Raw genomic sequence first — 27,890 nt, forward strand, 5'->3', positions numbered from 1 at the left:
ATCTGCTAAGCCGCACGGGGAGACGTCAGTTCAAAGCTACGTGATCGCATCCCTCCACAGCCAAGAAAGCATGTACGATTCACTCTAATTGAACTATAGGTGAGTTTTGGATTGCCAACGTAGAAGAGATGCCCAAATCATTACCTGTAAATTGAAAACTTGCAATTTCTATAAGGAGTTCAAAAACGAGGATTGAAAATGCCTGATGTACCATTGAAGCGCATTTTGTGGGCTTTGGTAGTATTGGTTTTGACAGGACACTTTTGCATTAATACAGGTATGTATCTAATGTACGCATAGACCTTGAAAGTTTTTGTGAGGCTTGCAACGTTGGGATTTTCTGTTTGGTTTTCTTTAGATGCGATTGACGAAAGTCACAAGGATTATTTGCGAAATGGAAATACTACGTTTGTGGACAGCAGTAACTCATTCGACGCATTCAGGGGTAAAATGTTGGACCACGAGCCCAGAAAAGAGTGGAAAAGTGCCCTGTCCCGCAGAAAAAGGGACTTGCTGTTCCCCAGTGGAGTTAAACTTTGTTCACATGAAACCGTGCAGCAGGCAGTACAAAATCATCTGAACTACTTCCATCTAAGAGGTAAGAACATGATAGTTTGGCTTTTACTTGTTTTTGAGCAATTCTGGCGTAGTCTGCAAAAAGAAGTCATCTATGGTACAGATGGATGCTCTCTGAGAACGGTATGTGAGAGTTTCAAGAGAAATGAGCTCATACAGTTTAACTTTTCATCAATAATAATGAACCAAGCCAACCTGACCAGTTCCATTAACTTCGCAGTAACCGCACATATTTGACGCACAACTCCACGAATACACTGTGTCTTTGTCTATTTCTCACATACGGTCATGCACAAATACTCATGCGAGACGACTTTTCCACGGCGTGCTTTTTCTGTCACATATTAGCCTGTGAAGTTAGACGCAATCAGAGTGTTAAAGCCTACAGGAGACCACCGCTGAGAACCACGTCTCGCCCTATTTGCGATAACAAGACCCAGATGACCCTGGCAAATCTAATCACGATACCTCAAGAACCAAGTATTTTAGATGTGTGTCAAGGCATATGTGACTAAATTTTGAAACGGTATACTGTATTACAATGCACACGCCACAATGGACCAAGAAGTCTACGGCCACATTTAAAAACGCTTGTATTTGCATTTTTTTTTAGCATTTTTAGATTGTTTGACAGAAACCATGAGGTGTTATCTCATCATGATCTGAGGATGTTCCAAAGAGTAGCTTGTTTGCCTCGGTAGACGTAAGGAAATTTGTCTAAAGTTAACATGGTCAATGTCACAAATGTGTTTACATTTGATTAGTGATACAAATTATGTCTGTTTTCTAAAGGTTAACACCGATGTTAGATCAGATTGAAATTAGCTTTTAGAATGTTGATGTTTGTCGGCATTTTTTTGGATAGATGTGAAATTAGTTTAGAATGTTGGTGTTTTTTAGAGCTTGTTGGAGTTTGCTGGATTAGTGTGAAATTAGCTTGTAATGCTAATTCACACTGATCCAACAAACTCCAACAAAACCAAAATTCTAGGCTAATTTCACATCCTTCAAGGCCAACAGGGGTTTTGCACTGATCCCATAAACTTCAATAAACACGTTTACTAAAATTAAAACAAAACTGAGCATGTGTTCACATATGGCATGTTTGGCCAAGGCCGCTAAAAGATGGGCCTCAGTCCGCTTTCAAACGACTGGCGCGGTTAGATTGGAATTTGAATGCAACATGGACCAAAGGTCTCTAAATGAACCAAAAAGGAGGAATTCCTGGCACTTCTTTACACTTCATGAGGTCTCTGTGTGTTATCGTGAATCATATGCGCACATATACATTTAGCATGTATAACCCAGCACACAGCATTGTTTGGGATGTCTGGTAAGTTCAGTAACAAACATACAGTACATCATGGAAACTGTCCAATCATGTTCTACTTATGAAGTTAGGTTCGTCTCTTCAGGTTTGCATTAAAAAATGCAAGTGTGAACACTAAGCGATCCAGGACTAAGTGCATTATAATTTTTTAGTTCGGAGCAAAATAAGAGAGAGCCGAACTATAAATATGAACACACCCTAAAAACTTTAGTTTCAGTTTTAAATGAAGGAATCAAACATCTCTTTTGTATTGTGTTCTGTTCTGAAGATATCACTGAATGTATTATAAGAATCGTTCACTCAAAAATAAAAACTGTCACTGTCTATAAATGTCAAATCATTGATTTTGGTATACAACAACTTGAATTTAAGTGTTTTCTTCACACAAACCTATCATACGGCTTTAGAAGACTTTTTGGACTTGACAGCTTAACACTTGGACACTTGACAAGATTGAACCTTTGTGTTGAAAACAGCAGCCAAGACATTTACCTACACAACTTATAAGTTCCATGAAAACAGAAACGTTATAAAGGCTTCCAACAACATGAGGGTTAGTTAATAATGACAGTTTTTCAATGAACCTTCCATTACTCATAAGGAAAGTGTGTTTGTCAGGAGATGACTTTGACTGTAGAAGTCTCAGGTGTCCATTTAGCCACTAACAGCGATGCTTAAAGTCAAATGCTGTTAGCACGCATCGTTCTAATGTGGGAGGCTGCAGAATTCCCCATTTTTCCCTCTCACCCTCCTGAATTCCCCTTCGCTACCGAATCCTGTCTCGAGACGGTGATCAGATCCTTCGCTCCGCCAGGAAAACTGGTGACCTCTGCCCTCCCACGCATTGGACTTCTGGTAGTCATCATGCAGTGTCAGTGTGCCGGGCAGATGGGGGTGGAACTCATCAAGCGCGGCCACAAAACGTTCAGAAAGAGTTAAAATCCCCCATCTGCACATTTAATTTTCCACTTGCAGGGTACATTGAGAAGGTATGCAGAACATAGCGAAATAGCAAATTTGGTTTGCAAACTAAGAAATGAACGTCGGTCTGGAACAAGTGACGTATGTGCATAAGGATAAGAATGTTTCCATTATGTTACTTATTGCTTGCTTTATTTCTGCCTTTTCTAAGTCAAAGGGCTATCCGTTATAAGACATGTCAGTTTCCACTAGCAAGGTTCATAGCTGGTGTTTTGAAAGATTTTTTTTCCCCGTGATTATACAGAAGTTGACAGTATGCTCTCCTCGATTCTTCATCTTCTCACCTACTGTACAGTATGTCAGAAAAATGTTGATCTGATAATGTACAAGATGTTGACACTCAACAAAGCCTGGTCTTGACAAACTGTTTTAGGTTTGGGCCGTCATTTTAAGAGCTTAGGTTAATGAATTGTCTGACTATAATATTTGTGTTTGAGCATATACTGTATGCATAAATATATGCCTCTATATAAAAGCACTGTATATGAAATGGCCCTAAAAGCATTTAGCCACATTTAGGGGAATGGATTTCATTGCATTGGATTTGGAAATCAGGACAGATCACACATGCATACACAAAAACGTAACACCTTGTTACAAGTTATTGCAAGTTCATCTCAATATAGAAATTAATCTGAGTTTAGTTGTAAACGGTTTGCAAATGCCACTTAGCTTGACGTTTTGTTATCTAGAGCAAAACAATCATCCATTTCCAAAAGTGTGGCTTAAGTGTCCAAACAGTTATTGGGGCCACTGTATATTTACATTTGTGTGTGTACCTTAGTGTGCCAGGAGACTGTGTGGGAGGCTTTTAAGATCTTCTGGGATCGTTTGCCAGAGAAAGACGAATACCAGGTCTGGATAAGAAGATGTCTGAATGGTAGTATCAGTGTGTTAGACATCGGCAAGAGCTTTAGCCAGTCAGCCGAGCACCTCACACTGGTTGAAAAGGTGAGTAGGGAAATATCCTCCCAAATGCTACTGCACCAGTCATTCTCAAACTGATACTTATGTGTTGAAGGCCAGTTCACACCAAGAATGCTGTAACTGTAACGCCATCTACACCTAAGGACAATTCTGTTTAGTATGTTTCACAATTTAAATGGATTTTGATTGGCTGTCAATGCTTTATCTATACTTGCACAAATATTGTTCCCCTTTATCTTTATTTGGAATTTAAGTGAGTAGTGCTGTGGACTCTGCTATTCTCTTAAATTTAGAACATTTTTTAAAACTTCATCTTTATAGTTATTTCCTTTGATGTGAATGGGCCTTCATGATAAAAAACTACATTTAAATAACTTCATGTATTTATTCTCAGAGGTCAGGTATGGCTTCAGTGACAACAATAAGGTAAGAACTGCTAGCAACAAACATGTGTTGTGGTTTTACAATATTTTATACCATCATAATGTAGCATCATATTACTTATTACTTTGCCATGGTAACACCACTTTAATGTATAATTTCATTATGATTTATCATTTCGAATGAACATACAAATACGGAACTAGCACCCATTAATATCAGTACAGTACCACATTGTGCTGTTTCGGAAGTATAATCGCTCGTAAATCAAATAAAAACTCTATATTTATCCTAGTATAGTCCACTCACCAGCCCATGGCAGCCTGAATGCAGGTAGGACCCTTCACCCTCAGCTCCCAGGCTGCTTAAGGGCACAAAAAAATCAGAAATAGAACATAGTCCTACTTAGCAGTCTAAATATAATACAACATAGTGTGTTACAACTGTAATGAAATCATCTGCAAATGTCTAGTGTGGATCTCAGTTATAATATTGTATATCTAATTTTTGAGAATGCACACTAGTGATTTGCAGACAAAACCACCAATTAAAAGTTAATAATGGACACAATCCCCTTGCTTTAGTGCACAAAATGCTTACAAGGCAAAAACTATACACTGCTTTTAGTCCATGCTAACGCTAGTTAGCTCTCAGATAGCTTTAGTGTCAGAACTCTTTTTAGTGTATAAAAAATTATCTTTCCTGGCAAAAAGAGGTCTAAGTTTTGCAAACTTTTGAACAGATTCCTTACCTTGACCATCAAAAGCATTCATGATAGTTTTTTTCTCTCACAGACATCAGACGACGACGATCTCACCAACACAAGCGAACGTGGCCACTACCCAGCAAGGTCAGTCCACATCTCTATACTGTTAAAAACAATGACCCCCTTTTCAACGGTGCATCTGTGTGCCCATAGTGTCTTAGAGTATTTGTACTGATTGAATTTGGAGGATTGTTTATTTTAGCTACGCTCTGAATCTGAAAAGCCAATATTGTTGCTGTCTACATTAACCTAACTGTTATGTTGACTCAAACCCATTTCTCTCTGGCTTCGGAGATACATTACAGTGCTCTCAGAATAGACATTAATCCATTTTAATAATGAGTTAGATATGTTCATATCTTCATTCTCTGCTATTTAGTCAAGTGTATCTAATTCTTTAAGCATGTGCCTGGCCTCTATTGACAAGTTTAACTTTGATATCCTAAGGGAAAGTCTGTTTAACTGTAACTTTCTTTCCATCAATTTCTGCCCATCTATCTTTGTCTCTCCAGTTAGCGTTCTGCTTCCTGAATCAGTAACAGACTCACTGGACATTACATCGCAGACCATTGCGGGCCAAATCCCAATTACCACTATAGGTGCAAAGCTTGAAATCACATTTGGAGTCACACCAGGGCCTGATCTTACCACAGCCTTTGAGGACTCACCGGGGACCAAAGCATCTACAGAGTCCACAAGTCAGGCCACAGAAAAACTTGATGCGAGACCAGGCACTACTGAGGGAACGGTGAAGACATACGATTTTACCGTTCAACATGTAGAGCCTGATAGTCCAGAAGGCTCAGTACGGTTTGAGCCTGAACGTCTGACAACCTTTGAAGACTCGCCAGGGATAAGCACTAATGCTCCTACGCTAGTCGCCAGTGAATCCCTTGAAGATCTTAATTTAGAAACTAAACTAGAGGTGGGGGAGGGTGCTACTGAAAGTCTTGATACAACAGAGGATTTTACCATTAAATATTTACAAGTTCTTTCATCAGAGGCATCTGTACTCTTGACCACTGAGATATTTTTCATTGACATAGATCTTTCCACAACCTTTGAGGAAGTGCTTAACCCACCAGAGATGAGCTCTATTGCACCTGGAGAAGAAATTGTTTCAGAAACCGAACTCAAGGTGGTACAGGATGCTACTAAAAGTCCTGTTATATCAGATGTGACCATTCAGGAAGAAGAGGTTGATGTTGTTTCAGAAGTTACGTTGATGGCCACTGACTCAACACTAGTCGATTCTTCTTCAGAAATAATTTCGATCGATGTCTTACCAGAGAAGCCTATAGCGATGACTCCTACAAATCTGGCAGAGGTTTCATCTAATGCTCTGACAAATGAGGATGTTGTTGAAATGCTATTAACTAAACTGCCTACATTACGTGAGGTTGTTACAGAGGATACAGGAGAAGGCCCACTAAAAGACACATTTGTTACTAGGGATGCTCTCAGTGATATTGCAGATAAGGTTGTAGCTGAGGCATCCCTAGTTACTGTTTCACAAAGTGTATTTTCTGAAGAGGAGTATTTGGTTGATGACATCACAGAGATTCCAGAAGTTGTTGAAGTGACAGCTGGAGTCACAGGCAAAGTTATAGAAGAAACTACTGAAGCTACAGCTGGCTTTTCTGAGGATGAAGAGACACATTCTACTGAGAGATCCACACCTGTAGTTGAGGACATAACTGCCATTGAGAAACCTGGCAAGATGACACCAGAAGTAACTTGGGTTACAGGTGAAGATACAGTTACTGGCAACACACCTCGAGATTTTGAGGAAGACACTAGTGATGCTGTTGAACTGGATGGAACTAAAGGTCAAATCTCAGAGGAATTACCCGAAGAAGGTACGAAGGTTGAAGGAACGTCACCAAAAATGTCAACTGTAAGCACACCTGGTGTCACACTTGATGCTGCTTTTGAGGATGGAGCCCCTAAAATTGACATTGCAGAATCTGTAACTGAAGACATGAGAAATGCACTAGACGAAGTAACCCCTGAACCTGGTTCCTGTGTTGAAGGGGCACACAGGATTACGAAAGACACAATGTCAGATGTTACTGAGATGGCAAAAGATATACTGACAACTGTCAATGATATGGGTACAGAGGGTTATGAAGTTACTGAACCATCTGAGTTTCCTCAAGACACACACAAGGGTGTTGAGGAAGTCATCATGGTAGACCCTTTACCTCAAGTCGTCACAGAGACATTTAAGGTTGTTACAGAAACCGCTGATGTCATTGCAGAGACAACGTCTGAAGATATACTTAGTGAAGTCATTACCGAAACAACTGAGGTCACATCTCAGACACCTGTGTTCACATCTGAGCTTTTACCTGAAATCATTTCAGAGACACCTGAGACTTTACCAGAGATGAAAACAGAATCATCTGATGTCATATCCGACATGCCTGTAGTCCAACCTGAATTGATGGAGGTTGAAAACCCTACACCCAACTTTAAAGTGGAGGACATCACAGGTGTAGAAAACGTTGTGACAACTACCATTCAGAAGACTTTTTCAACTACGTTACAAACCTCACCACTGGATATTTCCAATGACATTCTTAATGAAAATAATGTGGTGAGTGCCCCCAGTTTGAAATGGTGCACATTTTATTTAACACTTTGCTCCTTATCTCTTAAAATAATATTTTAAGGATTTTAGGATATACAAATAATTGTTCTTTTGTATGTAGATTGGTAATGAAATTGACGATACATTGGCCCGACCGATTCGGCCCGTGGGAGACCATATGCTGGAGCTGAGTATTAAACTGAAAGGAGAGACTTATGATTATGCTCTACGAGATCCATCAAGTTTCTACTATCAACGCTTATCTGACCAGTTCATTGAGATGGTGAAAATTCATGTTTACTATCGCAGCTGTGTATAGTAGGAAAAAAACATCTTGTGAGGATATGTGTTGGTATGTGCATACAGTATATTATGCATCCTCTTTCTTTCTTTTAAGATTGAAGACATTTTTGAAAGGCTCCCAGGTTTCAAGAAGATATTTGTCCGTGAATTCAGGTAGAAATAATCACTGTGTTGCAAGATGAAATCCTGCATGCAGTTAAATAAGAAGGTTAAAATAAATGAATGAATATATACATACTGTATATATTGATGTATTCATGTTGTTTTTTCTTAACAAAATATCCCAGGCCACAAAAGGACATTGAAGGGTGAGTACAATAACTTTCATAAGCTTATTGAAACCTTTTATCTATGTTTGAATAAACTGTATCGGTTTTTCTCGAAAACCACAGATAAAATGAAAATAACAGATAATGTAATGGGCAGGAATAGAGCTATTGCTACTGATATCTGTGCAATGTTACACCAGAGCCTGAAAAATCCATCACCCTGTACTACCATATCACAGCTGCCTGACCCGTTTCTCATCCAAAACATCTAATGAGAAAGTCATGTGTCTAAGTTCTTTGTTATTCCTAAATGTACTGTTTTATAGAGCATTGCTCTGAAACTGCACTAAATTCTTAGTGGTGTTAGCAGTTAACAGAAAAATAACATAAAAAATAAACATAAAAGTACATATGTTAATTTCCATTCATGACAAAACACAACTCAATGCAGTGCAAAATTTGAAGGCGAAACCTGTAAACAATTTCAATATAAAATTCCTTAAAATTCCAGTACATTGTGCCTTATTCTAGTTTTTTTTACAGTGTTTTACAGTGAATGATTATGTAGATGTGAGTGTGTCTCAATTCATATTTAATGACCAATTTTACTTATTTATTATTAATTAAGTTGATTTAATGTAGCTCGTACCCAGAACGGCTTGCAAAATTGTCAGCAACATTAAACAAACAATGGAAAGTGAAGGGTTAAGGATGGGCCCGGAACTAGGCTGGCTCAACATTTTTCTGTCATTTTTCTTTTTTGACAGATCATTATTTAATAGATAAAAAGTATTTTTTTAATTGTCAACTGGACATTTTTGAAGGGGCCAATGAAAATCTGGAGGGGGAAGCCCCCCCAGTCCCGACCTTGGTTAAGGATTAGTCAGTGTATTGGAAGAGGTGTGTCTTAATTGTTTTCAGAAGGTTTCGGTGGTCACAACCACCCTTAGGGTGGTTTGGAAATTTTACACAAGGACACAAGGGCACAATGCTTAACCCCTTTTCTTCACCAAAATTATCACTTTAAGTTTCTTTTATAAACACCTGATTCGCGGTTCTTATGGAAAGTATCGTCAAGGCGAGGTTTCCCTGTGGTTTACGAGCAAGGCTTTGGCTAAAGCACACAATGGATAACTGCATGTTGTGAGCTCCATGAGACCCCTTAACCCACCTGAGAGCCAGAGCAGTTCTCTCTTAAAGCTTTATAAGGCTTATTAGCATGCAAGCAATCTGTGTGCCAGCGAATTGTATCACGACTGAGATTTTGCATGTCATGAGAGAGAAAATTGATCTGGCCATAAACTCACCAGGTTTTCTAATCCTTGTAGACAAGAAAATATGAGGCGCAAATGTAGGTCAGTTCTCCACAATTCTTTTTAATTTACCCCAGTGAGGAGATATTTGTGGAATATTTTGCAGCGTTTGGGTGTTAGCTTGACCGTAGACTGGGTTTTGTTTTAGCCATTATTTTTTTTTTATGACGGAGCGTGTACAGTCCATTTTAGAGGAACGACCTGAACCAAACTGACCTACAATTTTTTTTAAGCCAGGTTTATAAAGTTAACAACATACTGGACTGAATCAGCAAACGTGTTGGCACATATTGTATGGAGAGCACATTTTGCACAATTAAAGGGATAGTTCACTCAAAAATAAAAATTCTGTTGGCATCTATTCATCCTCATGTGGTTCAAAACCTGTATATGACTCTTTCTTCTGTGGAATACAAAAGAAGATATTTTGAGAAATGTCTCCATGTTTTTTTGTTCATAGAATGGAAGTCAATGGTGGTCAATGTTGTTTGGTTACCAACATTCTTCAAAATATCAAAAGAAAGTCATACAGGTTTGAAATGACATGAGGGTGAGTACATGATGTGTTTTATTTTCCGTTCTTCAGAGGTCTAGCAGTGGCAGTGCACTACACTGTCGTTCTTGAGGGAGATGGCGCAGGAATAACTAACGAAACGATGGATTACATCAATCTGCATTCCAATATGGTTGAAAACTCCTTCAAGGATCCCGAAGAACTGCCTACTGTGGTCTACACCATCACTGACTTCCGCAACTACATCACCAATGGCCTCCAAAAGAAAAATTTCATCGGAAACGCAACTCTAGATGTGGACCCTGATTCTCTGCAACTGGAAAGCGGTAGGATCTTCCAAGAGGCAAACTGTGTATCCATTGTAGAGGACCACCTCAGGGTGTTGAAAGTTTCGGCTGAATGTTTTTATAAACAGTCGGTTTCGAGTTTACGTCCTGTCACGGTGCTAAATTGCATATTGTAGTCAAACGAAGCCGAAGTACAAGATGGACAATGGTTGCATATCCTCTTACCACGGTTGCGCGTATGTGGTTTCTTATCTCTGGTTGTGGCAGAATAATTTTGCACCTCTCAGGCCAATATTTTTGTGTTGGTATGAATGTGCTTGAGTGGTCTTAAATATAATTTGATGTTATTTGTCTGTTATGGCTTTACAGTGGAGACATTGCCGCCTTCCAAACCATCCAGCAGACCGCTTGACTCCAACGACATGATGGTGAGTCAATGGACATTGGCAGGACCACCCAGTAAAAGGGTAACCACGGCCATCCAGTCCTTATCCAGAGCTGCAGTTTAGGATTATGGGATTTTTTCAACTCAGCACAATTATTCCCAAGTGTGAATGTGAATCCTTCCAAAGGAACTGCTTGAAAAGCAGTAAATGATGTTAAATGAAAAATGAGTCACGCTAATGGCGATCATATGCAGGATTTTGTTGCTACATGATAAGAAACATTACCTTGCACGTAAAATGGGTTTTCAGGGCATGCCATTAAAACAGATTATAGCACAGCTATGGGATAGTCCAGCAGCTCTGTAAAACCATTCAAGTCTATTTTCCGGCGAGTGTATTCTCTAGACACAAGCTTTTTATATAAAAAATGTTTAACTCTGGCACTGTGAAATATTGAAAAGAATCTGTTTGTAATCTCTGAACGGCGCATGTTTATTACAGAGGCAGAGTTGATTTCATCACAATCTGTACTGTAGTTTAATTAGACACGTTCAAACACCCAAACCTGGCAATAATATCCACATTTTTTCTTGTTGCATTTCACAAAATTGGCACTTATTTCCACAACTCTTATTAAGGTGATTTACAGTCTTGTTTTGGCCGGGGCACCATGTCCAGGATCTTTGAACATGTGTTCTCTCACAGATTATTGTAGGCCTATGCTTGCCTGCAAGGACACATGTTTGTTACTGATAGTTACAAATAAGAACATCTGAAAATGATTCTTTATCTGCTCTGTCCCTTTTAAGACAGATTTTCATTGTTGTCCTTTTGGCAAACGGAGTTCTGCGGATCGACTGTTTATGTGGACGTTGCCAAATACAAAACCAGTTTGAAGAAACAGTGAGGTTTGGGATTGAGTCTAGGGTATACAACACTTATTCTAAAGGGCGACTGGTTATTTTGACAGTGAATCGATTGTATTGTCCCACAGGAAAGCTAAATCACAAATGAGATTTCCAGCCTTTCCTAGACAGCAATGGGATTAAATTAAATGTTTCTCCCGAGAAAGAGACTGTAATAATTTCCCATTTGTTTCTTCTTCATTTTAACTGCACTCGGATATAAGTGAAGAGTTTCAGTATTAACTCAAACATTTTTCATTATTTTCTTCAAGACACAATTAAGAAATGAATTGTCTATGAACAGCCAGTAAGCAATTTCTTTTTCATCTGGGGTACTAAATGGTCAACAGACCTCATTTAGGAAATATAAGCACAATGGATTTCAGTGTAAATTGTTCATAAAACCAATATTGTTGAATTGAACGTGACAGCTTACGTATGAATGGTTTAACGGTTGATTTACACAGAAATTCGTTTGGGTTGTGTTTCGTGAATGAGGCCTAGATTGTTTGACCGTTGGTGATCATGTTCCATTAGCACTTCATTCGTTATTTATGTGAAAATAAAACACCGTGAATTCAGGGATTTATACTGTAAACTGTACAACCAGTCGTTATGCTGTATACAACGTGACATATTCCAAACCTGTCTGATTTAGTCGAATAGCAGTATTTGGTTTGATTGCCTCCTAAACAATAAGAAAATAGCTTTGCACAGAAAATACAGAGAATATATTTTTGTAATGAAAAGCTGTTCTTTCCTTAAAGATCGGTTAACACACGCAGTTTCTGCCAATCTCATTTTAATCTTAAATACCTATACAGTAGCATTGCATACGTCGTATCTTCGAAGAGTATTTAGTTCAAATTTATAAAAGAGAGATACAGCTGTATGATTATTTCTGGAAAAAGAAGAGCTGATGGAGGCAGGCAGATGGGACGGAAGTACAGCATGAGCACACAACACATCATTGCATTAATCCATTCGTGTTTTTTACATTATGCACATACATGCCGATTGCCAACAAAACACAGACATATGACTTAGTTTGACTTACTACGTGCGGTTTATGTCCGGCATCTTTTAACACTGGGACCGCGCCATCTATCAGTTTCAAACGGTCTCCAAATCCAACATTGTATCCACCGTTTATATAACATCCATCACTGAAATGCCGTGAACAAACAAACACAACTCAAACTTCTTTCCCTATTGCAAGAGTAACAAGCTGCAGGCCCACAGCGCAGCCAATCTTGATAAGCGGGTCTTCCTATACGAAACAGGGATCCAGACTTATAAAAAACTTTCCTAAACAAGTTGGATTGCTGGGGGGAGTGTATCAAGCACAGAAATACTACTTCATACCTCCAACTCGTTTGTTAACAAGTTGACCATGTTAAGCATGAGAAGCCAGCACGTTTGACAGTGTAAAGAAGTCAGAATGCATGACATAGCATGTTACCTCCACTTTAAATTTGAATCATCCAAAGACCCAGTTGGGATCAGGCATTAATGACGATGTAAAGTTCATGCAAAAATAAAACTTCTGTTATTTATATACCTTCATGTCTATAATGTATATGACTCTTTCTTCTGTGGAACACAATAGAAGATATTAAAAATAATGTCTGTGGTTTTGTGTTCATACAATGGAAGTCAATGGGGGTCATTGTTGTTTGATTACCAACATTCTTCAAAATATGTTCTGCAGAAGAAAGAAAGTCAAAACAAAAAAGTTTGAAATGAGGGTGAGTAAATGATGACACAATTTTAATTTTTGGGAAAACTATCCCTCTATCAGCTGACACGTGCACATTCATTGACTAAACGATCACTTATGAACATATGTTCAACAAAGCTGAGAGTTCCATGTAGCTCTGCCAGCATCGTCTCTACAGGAATTCCAGAGCAGAGAGATTAAAATTGTGGGATTAGCTTGTCACTTTGTCTAGTGTGGGCCGAAATAACAATGCTGTAAATACTCTCTTCAGAATGAAAACCATTTCTTATGATGTTGAGCCACACTTTAAAAAACTGAAACAACAGAGAGAAATGATGCTAATGAAAAATAGAATAATATATATGCTTTTTTCCTCCAAAATATTTTAACATTGAAATTTAACATTAAATCCTAGGACAATATTCTTGCTTCAGAGAAACCACCAGATGTTAACAATGACATCATCACAAAAGATGACTTCTTTGACCCCGTTCGCACTTTTGACGTACCCAGTGAAGGCACAGGTGTTAATGATGCCATTGTCTTTGAGGAAAGCTCTACAAAATCACCAGTAGACTTGTCTTTAAAGAACTTGGATATCACATTTGCCTCTAAATCCGAGAGCTCAAGCAGTGTGCCTGTTCCTGATTCTGAAAGTGAGTATCGTAATTTGTTTCATCACCGTAAAGTAGCAGCTTGGTTCTAATGTCTTGTTTTATTTCAGATGATGATCTTCTTGAAGAGGAGGGATTCCTACAGGCTGCAACTATGCCCAGTCTCAACATAGATATTGCAGATAAAGATGCTTTACCTACAACATCAATACAGAAGACAGATGACACACCGGTCTCCCCTGTAGACTCTCCAGGTCTGGAGGAGACAACACATGGTGAATTGACAGACCTTGGTTCAGGCTCGGGTTTCTCTGGGGATGACCTTGGCATTAACATCTGGCCTTGGGTGTCTGAAACACCCCATGAAGCCCATGAAAATGATACTGAGGTGCACCAACCTAAGGAAGATATAGAGCGACCGCTTGAGCCTACTTACCAAGATATGGCCACAGAGGAACCATTTTTGGACAGGATTCCTGTGACTCTAGACATTCTTACCAATCCTCAGTACACAACAACAGACCAGGCCCCAGTGTTTTGGACTATGGAGACTTTGACTGTAGAGCTTTCCATGCAGACAGGAGTAGCCCCTGAACAATATAATAATCATCTTCCAGATGAATCCACCACTATGGGTACACATGTGACCAGTCAACCCTTGCTACATGTCTACACCACAGCAGATCTTCAAAATGTGGATGAATCATCAAGTCCTACTACTATTATGAGTTCACCTGCTCAGAAGCACTCTAAAGACAGTTCTACATCTACCGTGATGCCACCAAGCACAGCAGTAGCCATGGAGGTAACAGCAGAGTATAGTCCTTCAACAGAAACCCAACAGAATCGGGAAGATTTGAGTACATCAGTTGCAACAGTGGCCTCAACAACAAAGGTGAATGATTTCGCCTCCACCACCCAACTGGCTGCAAACCCAAGCCTTGATGTTGTTTATGGGGAAGGTACAATCCCTAATCCAAAACCTGGTTTTGAAGATATCACAGAGTTACCCACAGGCTTATGCCCAGAGGTGGAATGTTTAGATGAAGTAAAGATTCTCGAAGACTTGGGGGACATCAAGGTTGAGCCTACAGAAAGCCCTGTGACTGAACTCTCAGAAGAGGTCTTAGTTGAGGATGAGATCATAGTTGCAACAGTCACATCAACAACTGTTACTGAGGGAAGTTTAGATCATTCCACAGCCCTCATTCCTGAGAAGGAGTCTCCGTTTACACGTGTATCACATTCAATCACATCAATAGATAAGCATGAACCTGCATCAACTACAGAACCTCTTCACACTCAAACATCTACGACTACAGAGGCTCCAATCGATCCTGTGCACACTACAAATAACCTCACTACTGTAGAGGAGCTTATTTTATCAGAGAAAGTTGAAGATGGGGACTCAACTGCAATATTTTATTCATCCACCACAACTGTCATTTCAAAAAATTCAGAAACGTCCAAGACAAACCTTAGTTCCACCTCTGTACCACCACTTTATCAACCAACCTTTAGACCCACCGACCGGATAGTTGATGCGGCACAAACTTCCACCAATGAAGTACAAGAAAACCATGAAGAACAAAGAACGGAAATCACAGGTTTCGTCCTGCCTTCTGAACCAGTGAACTCTGATAGTACTACCGTTAACATTCCTGTTCCAGTAAACTCCAACATAACAGAAATAGACCTTTCATTTGACCTCTTCCCATTTGATGTGCCAGACCACAATGAAGACAGTGGTAGTGGGTTTGCTCATGGGATGGACATGCAAAGTATTGCCTTACCAGCCAGTCCTGGCAGGGCACTGATAGTGTTTTTCAGTCTCAGGGTCACCAACATGATGTTTTCAGAAGATCTGTTCAACAAGAGCTCTACTGAATATAAGGCTCTTGAGCAGCGATTTCTGGAGCTGGTAAGATATTTGGTTATTAGAACGTTGCCATAGTCAATTCGCTTTTTGAAGTCTGCACTGCTGTATGGAAAGCAAAGCAATTGGTAGAAGCTTATGAGTCATTGATGACCACAGTCTCTCTACAGAAATTATAGCAATAATCCTAGCAGATCAAGTGGTCTCCAACAAAAAACTATAAAAGAAAAATTCAAAGCTTGTCTGCCCTTACGGAACAAAAATATATGGGAATATACTGTAAAATATAATGCAATATATTACATAATACATTTCCATATATTGGAAGCTGGTGCTAATATTTTTCAATAAACAGCAATATTTGCATTGACAATATACAGTATGGCTATATATTGAACATATAAATATATTTAGAAACGAAGACAAAAGTAAATCTAATATTCATCACATTTGATCTTTTATTGAGTATATTGCACATAGATATTCCCATATAAATGTGATTGTATATTATACACAAATATGGACACATTTACAGAATGAGTTAAAGCAGATTTATAGTTCCCAGCATGCTTTGCTTCTGACTGTTAAAGGAGAGTTAAAATGCTTAAATGTAGGTGTTATTTCATGTCTTTTTGCTGAATATGAATATGGGGGAGATTTAGTGTTTAATGTTTTATTACTTTGAAATTTAGAAGGGTTTCTAGTATGTGTACATTTGTGGGGTTACCGTAGTGTTGAACAGTAGAGCCTGTGGTTAGGAGAACGATTGGCCATACATCATTAAGATTACATATTTCTTTATTTAAAAAGTAATGGTTGTGCGCTTTTCAGTGCAGTGATTGTCTCTTCACTAAGTGCTTATATGAGCAGGTGTGCTTATGCTATTGTATACTAGCTATGTTTAAAGTATGAAACATGTATCTTGTAAATGGTTGTTAAACACAACAAATATATATTTCCATATATGTGTGTGTGTGTGTGTGTGTGCTTGTACATCTATATTTGTGAGGACCAGTTTGAGTTGTAGACCAGCGGTGTGAGTACAAGGAGAGTAAAGTGACATTTTGGCCGGTCCTCACTTCCAGAGACCCCTTTAAAGGGCTGTTTGAGGGTGAAGACTTGGTTTTAGGGTTTAGGTTATAATAGGGTTTAGGTTATAATTAGGTTTAGGGTAAGGGTCAGGGTCAGGCATGTAGTTCTGATGGTTAGGGTGACGGGTGACAGGCTAGAGATTGCATTGCGTCAATGTATGTCCTCATAAAGATAGCTGCGCAAACATATGTGTGCGCGTGTGTGTGTGTGTGTGTGTGTGTGTGTGTGTGTATATGGCATGAGTAAATATATTATGGTCAATATATTTTTACACATCCAGTACCATATCTTATCACATGTACATCAATATATTATAAAGTATATTACTGGTTATAAAATTACATATATTCTGACATATAAGTAAATATATTGTCATATATTTTTCAAAGCAGCAATTCCTTATGTTTTATTCAATATCTTGTTATATATTTACACAATATATTATTCTGTATATTTTCTAATATACCATTATGTCATTTAATATATTTTAAGTTAATATATTAGGAAATATATTTTCTTTCCGTGAGGTTGTCCAGTCATAAACACAATTGTGACTAAATTAAACATATTCTTGGCTTGTACACAGTTAACATTTGTTGATCTTTGTTGTTGTGAACCATATAGCTTGTGCCATATCTACAGTCCAACCTCAGCAACTTCCGAAATTTGGAGATCTTGAACTTCAGGAATGGCAGCATTGTTGTGAACAGCAGGATGAAGTTTGTGAAGCGTGTTCCCCATGGTGTGACAACAGCCGTTTACCTGATCCTAGAAGACTTCTGTAACACGGCCTACCAAACGATGAATCTTGCAATAGACAAGTATTTATTGGACGTTGAATCAGGTCATTCATACAGCATATATGCACATAAAACATTAAATTAAACAGAGGTCAGGAAACACAACATCATGAGCAAATCTTTGGCAATGAAGGTAATTTGTTTCGCCAATCCTAGTTTACCATGCAACGTGAACTCTAAACTACATTTTGGTTAATTTCCCAGAAATGTGTAAACACTGACTCTGTGAAGCCATAAAAATATCGCTTTGTTTATTTGAGCATCCTGATCAGTCCAACACGGCAAAACTGGCTGAACTTCTGATTTGGACAAATTAGCAACTATCCAACCACCCAAAATAGCCTAGCAAACTCATATCAACACCCCCAAAAACACATGCAATCTCCTAGCATTATGCTAGCAAATTTTGCACATGCTAACACTAAACAAATGTAAGAATCTAGTGTAATTTTAACATTCAGGTTTAAAAACAACAGGCCAATATAAACATCAAGATTGTTTGGATGAGTGATAGGCGAGTGATTTCATGCTGCACACAGATTAGAAGTGAGACACGTCGCGCCTAATGTGTCAGGCAATGAGTCACAGTCTTTGTTGGTTGCCTTGCGTGTGTGTTCGTCCTAATCTGTAAATTCTGTCTGAGCTGTTTTGTCAATACACAACATCTCTAATGTTACTGTATGAATGCTGGACTTCCAGCATTCATTTGCATTGTACCATATCTGCTGCCATAACTTGCTGGTCCCACAAAATTAGCACTCGTGCTAAAGCTACCTGAATATTTACATAGAATGTATCATTGTGTTTATATATGGTGTGTATATAATGTTTTTAATCGGATTTTTTTTCTCGTTCTGGTGTTTGTAGGCGAAAAGGCGGATCCGTGTAAGTTCCAAGCGTGTAATGAGTTCTCCAAGTGTTTGGTCAATCGCTGGTCAGGTGAGGTGGAGTGCGTTTGTAACACCGGCTATTTCAGCGTGGATGGGTTGCCATGTCAAAGCATCTGTGAAATACAAGAAGACTTCTGCCAAAATGATGGAAAGTGTGATATCATACCTGGCAACGGTGCTATCTGCAGGTAGGTGTTGTTTAAAGATCACATACATTTTTAAAGGGATAGTTCAATAAAAACTTTAACTTGCGCTATATTTGAAGTGTTCTAAAGTCAGCTTTGTTACCTTTGAACCATATGAGTCATGTTTTGTAGTGTTGAGGTTGCAGCTTAAAGTTAGTCGTCTTTATAGCCTGCTGTTGAGAAAAGTAAACACATAATTGTTCGAAAAAATGTTTCACACAAAAATATCAGGAATCAGTCAACACTGTTGTTTGTCTTGCGTTTAGATGCCGTGTCGGTGAGAACTGGTGGTACCGCGGTGAGCACTGTGAGGAGTACGTGTCAGAGCCAATGGTGGTTGGTATTGCCATTGCATCGGTCGCAGGGTTTCTCCTTGTGGCTTCAGGCGTGATCTTCTTCCTCGCCAGAACTCTTCGAGACCAATATGACACGGATGATTTAGAAGACCCTTTGCGGTGAGAACAGAACTTTGAACATAAACACTTTCCCAATGTTCTAAATAAATTCACAGATCATATTCTTTGGACGACAGTTTTAAACACCAGGACAAGCAGAACTCCACAGTGCACTACAAATCTGCTAAGTGGAATAATAACAATTCTTCAATGCTTTTGAACAAATTGTACGGTCACAAATTTTGCACTTGCATTGTGACGCAAAACAGACTGCACACTCATCCGAAATTTGTCTTTTTTGAGGCACAAATTGGCTGAAAATGATGTGCTTTTGTAGGAGCAAATTTGTTGTATATAAGCATTCAGAAATTTGATTTCTTCTGACGCCCCAAAAGCAACAAATATGTGTAACACATACCAGCGTCCTCACATGATTTAAAAACACGACATTTGGTTGGATTGCCTGTGGTTTTTGTTCAAGTGGTGTTTATTGAAAAAGCACCAAGAAGCTCAGTTCTGATTGTGTTTGAAAGTACTGCATTCGGTATGGGATGCAGGGCTGTATATTTTGGCACGAGAGTTATTTAGCTTGCACGACCTGAACAGACGTAATGTTCTTTTTGGTAATTATGAACCAGGAAGCTCTCGGGCATGTGATAAGCGGGTTGGATCCATTATCTTTTTCGAACAAGATGTTCCTGTTCCTGTCATAAGTTTCATCTTGAATAGATCATTTTGCTGATATAGTGATACCGCAGATGCCATTTCTCTATCTTTCGTCCTAGATCAAATATTTTGGCTTGTATGAACCTGAAATGAGTTCCGGACCGCAAATGATTCTGTGTTTTGCTAAACTAATAAAATTATCTCAGGTTCGCATCCTCGCCTCAGGTGTAAACAAACGTCAGTCACCTTTTCGCAATGATTTGCTTGCTTTGCAAACAGCAAGAGCAAAGTCCTGGCAGACAGACATGACATAATGTCTCTGCATGGGATCGGTCAGTGATCCTGATCAACAGGTCACAGAGGAATAAATGTTGCTACGTTGAGCCGTTCTCAGATAATCCACTCACTTTTTCCGTGGCTGAACCTATCTGACCCTAGGGCGAATATAAATAGTTGGGACGGTCTCCTGCTTTTACGTTTCCACAGCAAGGGCGTGTTTGGCTCCAGCCAACGTGGAAGGTCACACATTGGCTTTGTCCACACTAAAACGCCTTTGTTTGAAAACGCTTTTTTCTCTGTTTTGGGCCTCTGTCCACACTGAGGAAACATTTTTGTCAACGAAAAAAACAAAGCTTTTCGAAAACACTTCTCAAAGTGGATGTTTCAGAATGCCACTTTTGTGTTGTAATGGAGACTGTGAAAGTGGATGCTTTCGAAAATGATGGCGTATTTGTAGTCGTGTGACCCATTCAGCCCAATCATTGTACCACAGTTGTTTACACATAGCAATTACTCATTGTCAGTTCATTTCTAAAACTTAAAACTTGCACTTGCAAAAATAAAATAAAATGTACATTAATATAATATAAATACAAATACAATACAAATACAATGCCTCACTGAAATAATGCATGTTGAAGTGTCTGACATGAAAGAACTTTTGGAAAATTCTTGAAAATGCCAGTGCTTTTTGGAAAGAACATGTTTTTAAATGTTATTGTAGACAGCCACAATTTCTGCTCTTTTCAAAATTCAATATTCATTTATACTGAAAAGACATTTTTACTCACATTTTGAAATGTTTGTATTTTTTGCAGAGCGTTTGAAAAAAACATTGTACATAAAACATTATAAAGCATATATCACACTTTTTACTCCACTACATTACATAAATACATGTTATTTTTTTTACCCGTAATACTTACGTAGGTACATTAAAACCACCATTGACTACAATGGTAGTCAATGGTTTGCTGTCCTACATCCTTCAAAATATCTTCTTTTGTGTTCAACAGAATGAAGACATTTACAAAACAATTTTTCCTAAACATGTAAAAAATGTATTTATGAAATGTAGTACTTGAGAGTACAAATATTTAAGCACTTAATATAAGCATCGAGGCTTATATTAGTCTCTATTGTCCAGGATGACTCGTATGTCGTATCAGGTGTTGTTTATAAACTGACTTGTATTTTCTGACATCTCTGCAGGCATGTAGACAGCGTGCCATCTCTAGAGCGAGCCACTAAATACAACCCCATGTTTGAAAGTGAAGCAACATTGGGCTATAATCAGTATTACAGCCGTTACCCAGAAACCCTTGCCTACAGCGCCGGCAGCGCTGAGACCTCTACAGACTTCAGCAGCGAGGAAATCAGACACATTTATGAGAACAGTGAATTTACCAAAGAGGTAATGTCATCTGAGCATTAATAGAGATGCCATATTTGATTTGACTTGGAGAAAAGTGTGGTTGAAAAGATGAAAAAAAGATTAAATCTAGTCCAGATCCCAATTTGGTTTCATAATATAGAAAAGAGTGGTCAAGACATTTAGGAAAACAATTATTTTAATATTTCATCGTAACAAATTATGTTTGTGGTAAAAGAGAAGAGCATTTTCATTTTCTAAATCTTCAAAATGTGTTTGCATGAAACTAAAAACAGACAATCTGAAAGATCTCTAAGAGATGATGATTAAGAGGGCTTTTGCATAAGCAGAAGCTAAATTAAAGGGTCAAACAAGGGCGCCTACTGGGTTTCATGTTTGGGTTTCCACAAAACCTAACCGCAAGTACAGCGTTAAAATCAATGTGACAATTTACATAAGATTGGATTTACAAACATTTAATACAGAAACATGGTGTGAGGGTTAGAGTTTAAAATTAGGCTTAAGGAGAGCCCCATTGTACATTTTGCAAATGTATTTATAGTTTCATGTTGAGACAGCATAGTATGTTTAAGGATCTCAGTATTTTTTATGTATAATATTAGAATATATTAATAATAATACTTTCATATGGTTTATACATAGTGAAATATGTTCCCCTCCGTCTGTTCATGAAAAGGGCTCTTTATTACGGTGCGTATGGCGATTAAACGATGCAGATGAGTGTTCAAACCAGGCATTCCAGCATTACAAAACTGGAATTTTAAAGCTATGGTTGCAATATGAAGTAAACATCCTCAAGACTGTCTTATTTGTGGCATAAAGGGACATGGTTTGTCCAGACACGTACAGCAGACGTTAAAGGTGTCATGTGGCGGACATTGCCACTATTGTTATATTTGTCTCTCTCTTTCTTCTCATTCATCTCCCCTGCATCCATGACAGGAAATTCAGGATCGTATTCGAGTTATCGAGCTCTACGCTAAGGACCGTCGGTTTGCCGATTTTGTCCGACAGCACCAAGTGTAAGTGTCTGTACCAACATACACAGCTCACACCCAGTGCTCAAATTGAAGGGGGACTGGGGGATCCAGGACCCCCCGTAACGCATTATGGACCCCCATAAGAAGTAAAAAATAGACTTAGGGGGGCCCTCAGATATTTTTATTTGAGTAAAAATGATAATGACAAATGTGATTAAATTTATGCAATGGATATGGTAAATTTCGTGAATTAATTATTTACAATAATTGATATTAAGTTTGTTTATGGGTTAGTTGTCATGTCTCTTTAAATTTTAAACGCCCCGTCCCACGTCTAAAGACCGCTAATCGCAGAACATCGTTGACATGGCTGATTGATCGGCGTCGCTCCGGTGAAGCTAACTTCAGATAAAAAATGGAGAATAATAAACCTCCACCCGCAGTCGGGAATAGGAAGCTTCTACTTTTTTGAGGGGTCATTTTCTCTCTCTCTATATATTTCCACTATATTTATCAACTCCATGTCGGAGCTTTTGTATTTATTGCTTAAATTATTATTAGGCCTGGTTCTGGGGTGCTAGAGATCTCGATGAAGATGAGTGACAGCTTTTTAGTTATTATAAAGGGAGTGATCGTTGTGCGGTTTCTGTGCTATAATCCATTCAGAATTGTATAAAACTTGTTTTTCATGCTGCTAAGACCAACGGCCACTTACACGCTGCAAAGTTTAGTGAATTACATCGGCATATAAATGCGGGATTCACTCTTGAAATAGCTATGATTGACATATTGATAGCCATAGTTAGTTCCTGAATAAAGCCGAATAAAGCTGAATAAAACATTTGGACTGAAATGGTTGACTAGTCTGCTGACTGACAGACTCACTCATAACAGTCCCTTGCTGCCACCTACTGGACGTAACTTTGTAAACTGCACTGAAATCGTTGAAAAATCCCCACAACACTAACACACAGACTGACAGCCGGTCTTGTCACAATTTACCTTTTTATTATCTAATAAACTAGTTTTTTGCATTTAAACAAGTCTTTTGGAACAAACATTATTATCGCAGTGTCAATCATCCAGTTATTTTTAGGGAAAATAGTAAATACTACATTGGTCAATAATGCTAGAATTATTCTGTTGGACGTACACTACTGTTCAAAAGTCCTGTTCACCAAGCCAGCATTGATTTGATCCCAAATACAGTAAAGGAAGCCTGTTCTTTTATGTAAGCCTGTTTTTAATAAATAGTATATAGTTATGCATATTATGATCAAATGTATTGTGTATTTTGTATAAATTGTATATTGCGAGACTAACCCCCAAAAGAAAATCTTATGGTGGGGACCCCCCATAAGACTTGACTCAATTCGAGCACTGCTCACACCAATACAGAAAACAAAGTGGATTCAGATTCACTACATTCAATACATTAAACCTGTGTTAATGAAAGCAGTAGTAGAGCAAGCAACTGAATGGGAATACGTTTTAAAAATCCAGTTTAGCCAACAGACAGATAAACACACAACCTCTTTGTACTGAATTATGCTTTACAGATCAAATTAACATATTTTTAGTGTGTAAAAAATTAACTAATGTTAACAACAATTTTAAGGACCACTAAAAATGAATCCACAGCATGACACAGATGTTGTTTATAGAAGTTAACTTGTAATGAACCCGACTTATTCTTTTAACATGCACACTGGTAGCCAATAAAAAGCCTGAGTCAAATAACAGACTACAAAACCACTGTACGCATCACTTCCTGAAAGACAAACTTCCCCGTCCTCAGTACACATGACCTCAGCTGCACTTGAACCTAAATCATTTCTATACAGCAGGTCTTCCCAAATGTTTGTCAGCTTCACTCCTATGACTTGAATTATTTACTTCCTATTTCAAGAAGTATTAGCCTTCCGGAACTGTACACGTTTGCATTTTGCTTTTAATTTAGTTATTTTTCTATTCAAGTAGTAACAAAAGTCTGCACACCAGAGCTCCAAAAATATCAAAAATACTTTATTATTTAAAAAACTTTCGCATGGCGCGTGACGTTTCGAGCACACAAGCTCTTCATCAGACTCCATCAGTTACTTTTCTATCCCCATCACATTTTAGTAAACATTTTTATTTAATTAATATTTGTGTACTGTAACTTGTAAAGGATCTTGCAATGATTCTCAAAGTTTTTCAGATAGTAAATCTTTTGCTGACTACTCTACCACCCTAAATCTAAGAAAAATCTGCTGCTTTAATACAATTTAGCTCAAAAAAAGTTCTCACGTACACTGTTGCATAACTGTCAGTTACTGTACTTCACTGAAGAAAACAGAAACACATTTTTGTTAATACAATCAGTCAGTTTTTTTCCTATACATTTTTAGTTAACTTATCAATGTAATGTTAATGCTTTTTGTCAATTTTCATGTTTTTATTGATGTAAATCCCGTCGATGAACTTCTATACAGACTACAGTTTGAAAAACGTACATCATGTGCTAAACGTACAAAAACGATCAATTACATAATCACATGACATAACTAGAATGCATTTGTCTTGCCTAGAAACCGATGCCAGCGGCTTGAATCCAAAAACAACATTTAATACTTAAGTGTTAATTGAAAAATCATTTTCATGCCTGCCGAGATTTGTTTCTGTTCTTTCACAAAGAAAGTATTTCTTTTCGAGACGGTCCATTTTTGGATGTGAATCGAAGTCTTTGTGCATTGGTAGTTAATATGTCTTCAAAAGAGCTCAGTGTTCTGAGGCTACAATGGCATGGCAAGACAAATCCAGAGAGCAGGCCTGTTTTGGGTTTCCTACCTCTGCCAGGTGCCGTTTAGAGTTCCAGACAGGTGTAGAGTAGCAGACTGAAAAATGACGACTGGAGTTGAGGAATGGTTAACTGTCATACCAGCTGCAAGCATAGAGAAGATCATTCACTGTAGTTTGGCGTCGGGCCGTACTTTTTCTCTCAGAATCCAATCCCAGAATGCATTGCAGTAAGCTCAAAAACACCATTCATCCAAAGTGGTGGACAAAGCGATAATAAACATACTTATTACTGTGTGTCGAAAAGTATCTTTTACAAAACCGATTTAGTTAAAAATACTATTAAAAACTGTTAAAGCTACGATTTAACATGATATTTGTTTGTCTTATGTATGTTTGTGATTATGAGTGTTTCAGGGTGATATATCAGCAACACGCATACTGTATGCCAAACTGTATTGAATTCCCTTCGCATAATGTATATCTGACAGCAAACTGGGAACATTCTTTGGCTCTAGAATAATCCCTGGGCAGAATGGCGTACATTTTCAGTTGATTTTAAACCATCCATCAAGGCATTCAGTGTCGTATCAAAACATGCTGTTTGCCTGAAAAATGTTTGTTCCTGTCACTGAACTCAAGATGTTTGGTTTGTTTGTGTTATTTACACTTAAAAATGGTTTTGTATGTTTATCGTAGGGCGCTCGATGCAAGACGAGAAAGTTCCTCCAATTAGAGCTGCAAACCAAGTTTTCGCTAAACCCAAGGTATGCAGATGTTTTACTTGAATCACAACCTTTGGCTTTACCTTCCTAATGCAACTCTATGGAGCGTCAAGTCAAACTTGATTCTTCTAAGCATTGTCAATAATTATCTGAATTTGAATGATCAAAAATAAAAAAGAAGTGATGCTAAGATGTTTTTAGTTGTGTCATCAAGGTATTCAGCTGCGGAAAATATTAAGAGACCAAAATTACCTTAAAATCTCAAAAAAATCTTATTTTTTTATTTCCTATATGCGTTTAGGTAAAATTACCATTTATGTTTCATTCTGTGAACTACTAACAATATTTCTCCCAAATTTCAAATAAAAATATTGTTTCTATTTGCATTTATTTGCAGAAAAAGAAAACTGGAGAAACAGGTCAAAATAACAGAAAAGATGCTCTGTATTTTTTCAGACCTCAAATACTGCAAAGAAACAAGTTCAGTTTCACTTTTAAGCAATACAACATTAATATATGTACATGTATTTAGAAAAAGTTCAAAATAATTATTTTTTATGTGATTACCTCGATTGTTATTACAGTTTTCATGTGTCTTGTCATGCTGTCAGTCTTTCACATTGCTGTTGGATGACTTTGTCACTCCTGAGGTTTGAGTTTGTTGAAATTCAACAAACACTGGACTGAAATGACCACAAAACATTTAGAAATGCTGATTACATGAAAGTGTGGAATGGTCTCTTAATTTTTATTGTGGCTGTATTATTATATTATAGTACTATATGTTATACGCATAATATACATATTTTACGTAAATGATAATAGTAAAATAGTCAAAAGCATCTTAGACTTAAGATCAATGTAAACTACATTGTGCTGAATGTAACTCTGGTCATCTTATTTTTTTTAACAGACACTTGCCTTTTTTCTTGAACGCAAGAAGTTGTCCTCTTTTGCCACGTTGGACTTTTGCAGGGATATAATGTGTGAAGATGTAAATGGACTAAAATTTTCATTTAACATTTTTGACGGAATGAGCGAATTGTGATCTGATGTAGTAAAATTAAGTATTTGTGTGTGGTCTTAAGGGTTATGAATATGCTGTATGTTTTGCATGAGGTTTTATTGTTTTCTGTTTGTACCGATGGGCCGATTTTTTTCTTGTTATGGCCATATTCATAGATATATGTTAGCTACATACAGTATATCAATATCACGTTATCAGATTAAATCACAACACTATAAGGACAATATTTGAAGAGTTTGGTTCCAAACTGAGAAAACTTTCAAAAATCATGTTTTTTATTGTGCATTCCAATTAATATGAATCAAACTGCAGTTGGTTTGTTTTGATTAAAAGGCATAAGAACTAAAAAAATACAGCTAACTAACACAATGAAAACATGATAACAATAAAAACATGATTTTAGATTTTTTTTTAAACTCTTCATTTATAGATTCACAAGTTCCTCTCTTTTGTAATGGAAAGCCTGTATTTCATATGGTCTTTTTGTTTGTCAGTGCCTTGACTTGATTGTTACTCTTTATGTGGGACATAATCTGATTTATTATGTTCTGAAACACGGACTGACTGAAGAGAGAACGTTTTGCAGTTTAACAAACACAGGGCAGAATATTTAATATTTCTGTCATTTCATTTGACGTTTGGATATTAAGGCTTATTCTTTGCAAACACATATTTTCCTCAAGTTCGGTTTATTTTGATTTTCAGATGTTTCTTTTAGAAATGTGTTTTGTGTTTAGCATCTATTTCCTGCAGATGTACATTTTTCTACTTTTGTAAAACACTCGCCACACACAGATATTTTTAATATATTTGAATGTTAACATCTGTCATCACAACAGATATTTATGCATATTTTTAATATCACTGCTGTCCACCATTTTCATTTTTTAGTGGTTACAGCACAGGTTCTGTTTTCTGAATAAAGAATAGTGCACAGTG

At 37.7% G+C, this 27,890-nt stretch overlaps 1 protein-coding gene across 3 annotated transcripts; it reads left to right on the forward strand.

Annotated features, from left to right (window-relative positions):
* On the forward strand, window positions 1–27,890 carry impg2b (interphotoreceptor matrix proteoglycan 2b). Of its 3 annotated transcripts, none has more exons than XM_057324966.1 (20): window positions 1–99; window positions 359–598; window positions 3,672–3,838; window positions 4,209–4,240; window positions 4,990–5,045; window positions 5,474–7,560; window positions 7,676–7,837; window positions 7,952–8,010; window positions 8,145–8,165; window positions 10,026–10,279; window positions 10,610–10,668; window positions 13,667–13,907; window positions 13,976–15,786; window positions 17,458–17,677; window positions 18,501–18,711; window positions 18,975–19,163; window positions 21,261–21,462; window positions 22,384–22,463; window positions 25,899–25,966; window positions 26,838–27,890. In XM_057324966.1, the coding sequence occupies exons 2-19, from the start codon at window positions 451–453 to the stop codon at window positions 25,933–25,935; spliced, it is 6,036 nt and encodes a 2,011-aa protein (XP_057180949.1). In that variant the 5' UTR covers window positions 1–99; window positions 359–450; the 3' UTR covers window positions 25,936–25,966; window positions 26,838–27,890. The 3 variants fall into 3 exon arrangements, with proteins under 3 accessions (XP_057180949.1, XP_057180948.1, XP_057180950.1); XM_057324965.1 differs by having other exon boundaries at window positions 72–277; XM_057324967.1 differs by lacking the exons at window positions 21,261–21,462; window positions 22,384–22,463 and having other exon boundaries at window positions 72–277.

Source organism: Triplophysa rosa, linkage group LG25 (assembly GCF_024868665.1).
Source record: "Triplophysa rosa linkage group LG25, Trosa_1v2, whole genome shotgun sequence".
NCBI lineage: Eukaryota > Metazoa > Chordata > Actinopteri > Cypriniformes > Nemacheilidae > Triplophysa > Triplophysa rosa.